The sequence below is a fragment of the Cyprinodon variegatus genome, unplaced genomic scaffold (assembly GCF_000732505.1).
Source record: "Cyprinodon variegatus isolate N-32 unplaced genomic scaffold, C_variegatus-1.0 Scaffold1441, whole genome shotgun sequence".
Lineage (NCBI taxonomy): Eukaryota > Metazoa > Chordata > Actinopteri > Cyprinodontiformes > Cyprinodontidae > Cyprinodon > Cyprinodon variegatus.
In genome coordinates, this window is record NW_015151894.1 from 61,164 (window position 1) to 65,000 (window position 3,837).

Consider the following 3,837-nt stretch of genomic DNA (forward strand, 5'->3'; position numbering starts at 1 on the left):
TTTTTTTTAATTACCTTAATTTCTAGTGATAATGTAGTTTAAGATAAACGGGAACAGTCAATCTTGAGGTTTCAGAGATACGCAATGGTTAACAGCTTTTGCTTTTTCAATTAAAGGATCAATCTTTCCAAACATTTCAGTGAGAGTTTAGTTATTCTAACCTTTTAGTTGTTTTTATTCAACATATTGGTGCTAATGACTGTAGAGGGTTCTGTATCCATTCTGGAGGCTTGTATTGTGTTCAGTGATGAAGCTTGTGCAATTATTACCTCGCAGTAATACAACTAAAAAGACACTTTTATCTTAAGATACTTTATTGATATTTTCTGTCAATAGCATTAGCCAAAAACAAACATTGAAAATGAAAATCGTATCATGGGAAAAGCTACACACCTTTTATAATGGTTGCAGGAGAAGGAAAATATTTAGAATTTCAGGAGAGACTTTAAATGCAAACAACAAAACCAAATCTGTCTGCATGTTTGCTTACAGTATATAATGCAAACTGACAGAGCAAAGGAACAAATTGGACAATTAACTTGGGTCAGAGATAAGGGTTTATAAATTCTGTGGAGTCTAATTTTTGCATCTCAGGCACAGCATGGACAGGGATGAAGTAAGAGGTGCTAAATTAGGACAAGCTGATTGTAAACAAATAGATGGTTAGCACTGAGAGGTCAATTTTCACAAATCATGACTTTAAAGAAGTAGTTATCTTGTGCTGACAGTGCACTTATCATTCCATCTTTTACAGAATAAGAATATTTGGGGGAAATGAAGGGGGTAGGGAAGTGTCTGGCACATGCACCATATGTTGCCACTCAGCTGGGAATGGGTGAGGTCTCAGAAGAGAAAGGACAAGGCAGGCAGAGAAAAAAACAAATGCTTAAAAAGAGCAGGAAGTAGTCACACAATTGGTTCTCTGCAGAGGACAATTTCAAGCTCCCCGCGGTAGAGCTTCCCGCCGTCGGACAGGCTCATGATGCTCTCCTTGTAGCCCATCAGATTATTCACATCCACATCCTGTGGACAGAGAAGGGAGAGATTGTTATATGTGGAGAATTTTGGACTGATTTCAGGTTTATAGTGTAACTGTTGTGGAGCTAACCTTACACATAGTAAGAAAACAAAAACAAATAAAAATAATTGTCTAAGATAAAAAAAAAAAAAGAATAAGGCTGGACACTTTGAATTGATCAACCTGCAAAATCTGAACTACAACTCAATTCCTCAAAAAAAATAAAAAAAATAAAATAAAATAAAATGTGAAGCTAATTTTAGAATAATGTAATTTCTAGGTTTTTTCCTTTCTCCCCTTTTTTTGGATTCTATTAAAAAAAAAAATCTTTTACTCTGTCACCAGCTTTAATTTGCTCAAACTCAGCAGAAAAACAAGCAAATCATGGGCCTCTCTTTGCAAAATATTTTGCAAAAAAGAATTAACTAACCATTGAAAACTAACATTTTATAAATAAACGTGCTGGAAATTCCTAACATCTAAATTGGGATCTTATCAGCTAAATTATTTTCCAGATTAGTAGGGTCAGAAATTTAACTTGTAAATGAAAACAAATGATCTAGCTTTCCAAATGTGGATGTTTTTTCCTTTTCCGAACACTTAATCAACACAGTCTCTTGGTATCCTACAAAAAAAAGATATGTAATGTATTAAATGACACATGCCAGTATGTGACAACAATAAAAGAAAAAAAATCTGTTTATTTCTAATGATATGCATGTTCAAACCTCTCCACTTTGAAAAATTATTTTTAAATCTATTTTGACATCAAAAGCTCTTGATTGAACATTAAGGTCCGATCACATCTAAATCGTCTTATTATCTACTGTATATTCATGTAAATCAGGATGCATCCTTAAACATTTGAATCTTGTAACATTGGATACAAATCAAGAAATGCGGCCCCCAAGGCTGATACCTACTACAAGGACTTCTGATAAATAAATGGGAAAGATGTGATATAGTATTTAAAGTTTAAACAAATCCTGATTGAACAAACAGTTTAAAATGCTGCTGTACAGTTACTGGTTATACTTGTACAGTATTGGAAGTATTTGAAGCATACTCTTTATAGTCATGGATATTATTATTTACACAAATTTCCACAAAAACGCTTTGTATAAACCAATCCTGGGCTCGTCCTGTAAAAGAAGGAATATAGTGCCTGTCAAGCAAACTGTGGGTTTGCTCTGAGTTCTCCTCCCAATGCGACATGACTGGAAAAGGTCCTTGAAGGCTCAACATGAGATGCCTGATCCGCTCGGATGAATCCTCTTAGTACAGAGAAGAGGAACTGCTCAAATTATTCGACTGGTTTTACTGGTTTGTTGTTGATGGATGACCACCTTCTCTTTAAGTTATCTCATAGGCTGCTCAGACTCAAGGTTAGTTTAGAGTATTTAGTTAACCTAACACACATTTTCCTTTTTGATTAACATTCAGAGTACCCAGAGAAAATCATCCACATGTATGGGGAAAACAGCTGGTAATCACCTGCTGTAATGCTCACAACTCCGAATGCTAACTATATATTTAGCATTTTTCTGTAGTTACAGCATCCTACATGTTGTAATTAATATCAAGGACTGTTAATGTTTTGTTTGGCTCTTTTTACACATTATGGACTCAGATGATAAGCAGTTAATAGGGTTGGATTTCTTACAGTAAAGCTTTTGATCTGAGCTTCCGCAATGCCGAGCCCTCAAACATATAAATCACATGCAGCGTGTTCAGTTTTCCGCAAGAGGTAATGTCTTTAAAATAGCCTTAAGTTCATTAGGAAGAAAAATGACGGCAGAGAAATGCTATTATGACCCAAAGGTCTTACCTAATGCTGGAACTTGCATGGACAGCAGAGCTGAGCAGATATAGATAATAATATATACCTACTGTAAACCCCCCAGCAGCAGGCAAGACGCCCAATCTATCTCTATCCATCTCTTACCTTCTTGGTTTGGTAAAGGTCCCGTAGGAGAGCCTCCAACTCCTGCTCATCAATGTAGCCATTCCCATCCTGGGTGGGAATCAAAGTAAAAAACACATTTAGTTCTTTTTGTACTTGAAACACAAAGAAATGAAGAAAAATACATGTATCAAAGCATATGCTTATTCCTACTCATTGTTTTCCATTTTTATATATCAGCTTAATCCTATTTAGGCAGGGTGCAGCTAAATGCCTATCTTCGTTTGTTCGTTGGCAAGAAGAGAAAGCTAATTATTTCTAAATAATAAACTTCATTGCCCACCAAGGAGCCACAGCATTGAAATGACTCTACTCCTGCTTGTTTGGCTACAATGAATTGCACTGCATCCTCACACATACTACTTTCTGAAACCCTGAAGATTCTTTGTAACCATGAAATGTGTAAAAACATAAAAATGATCACAGCGGATGAAGGTCAAAATAAATTATAAACTTGTGTTAATTGTATCGGTTCTGCTTCTTTTAACATAAAAAGATGCTCATGGTTTGGTAAACCTTGTTTTCTAATAAGAAACCAGCAATTAGTAACAAAAATAATACTTTAACAAATGGTTATATGATTTTACAATGAGGCAAGATTTTTGTGGTCAAAATTAATTTGTGTGTGTAATTCTTATTTAATGTTTATGATGATAAAAGAATGAAACTACCACCAGAGAAAATAAAAACATTATTCTGTTTATGTTCCTGGATTCTTTTTTCTGTACACTTCAAAAGATTTTGATCTGCAAATTTGTTCCCCTCAAAAGAAAAAATTAATAACAAATCATTAAAGCTACAGTGTGTAACTTTTAGCGACATCTAGCTGTCAGACTGCAGACTGCAGCAACATGAA

General features: G+C 34.8%; 1 protein-coding gene across 1 annotated transcript in view; it reads right to left on the reverse strand.

The window, feature by feature from the left end:
• Positions 1 to 302: 302 nt before the first annotated feature.
• calb2 (calbindin 2) overlaps positions 303 to 3,837 on the reverse strand; it is a 27,879-nt gene continuing 24,344 nt past the window's right edge. The window contains exons 10-11 of the mRNA XM_015403125.1: positions 2,964 to 3,032; positions 303 to 1,023 (exon numbers count right to left, since the gene is read on the reverse strand). Of these exons, the coding sequence (XP_015258611.1) occupies positions 907 to 1,023; positions 2,964 to 3,032 (186 nt within the window). The 3' untranslated portion in view covers positions 303 to 906. The remainder of the gene's footprint in view (positions 1,024 to 2,963; positions 3,033 to 3,837) is intronic.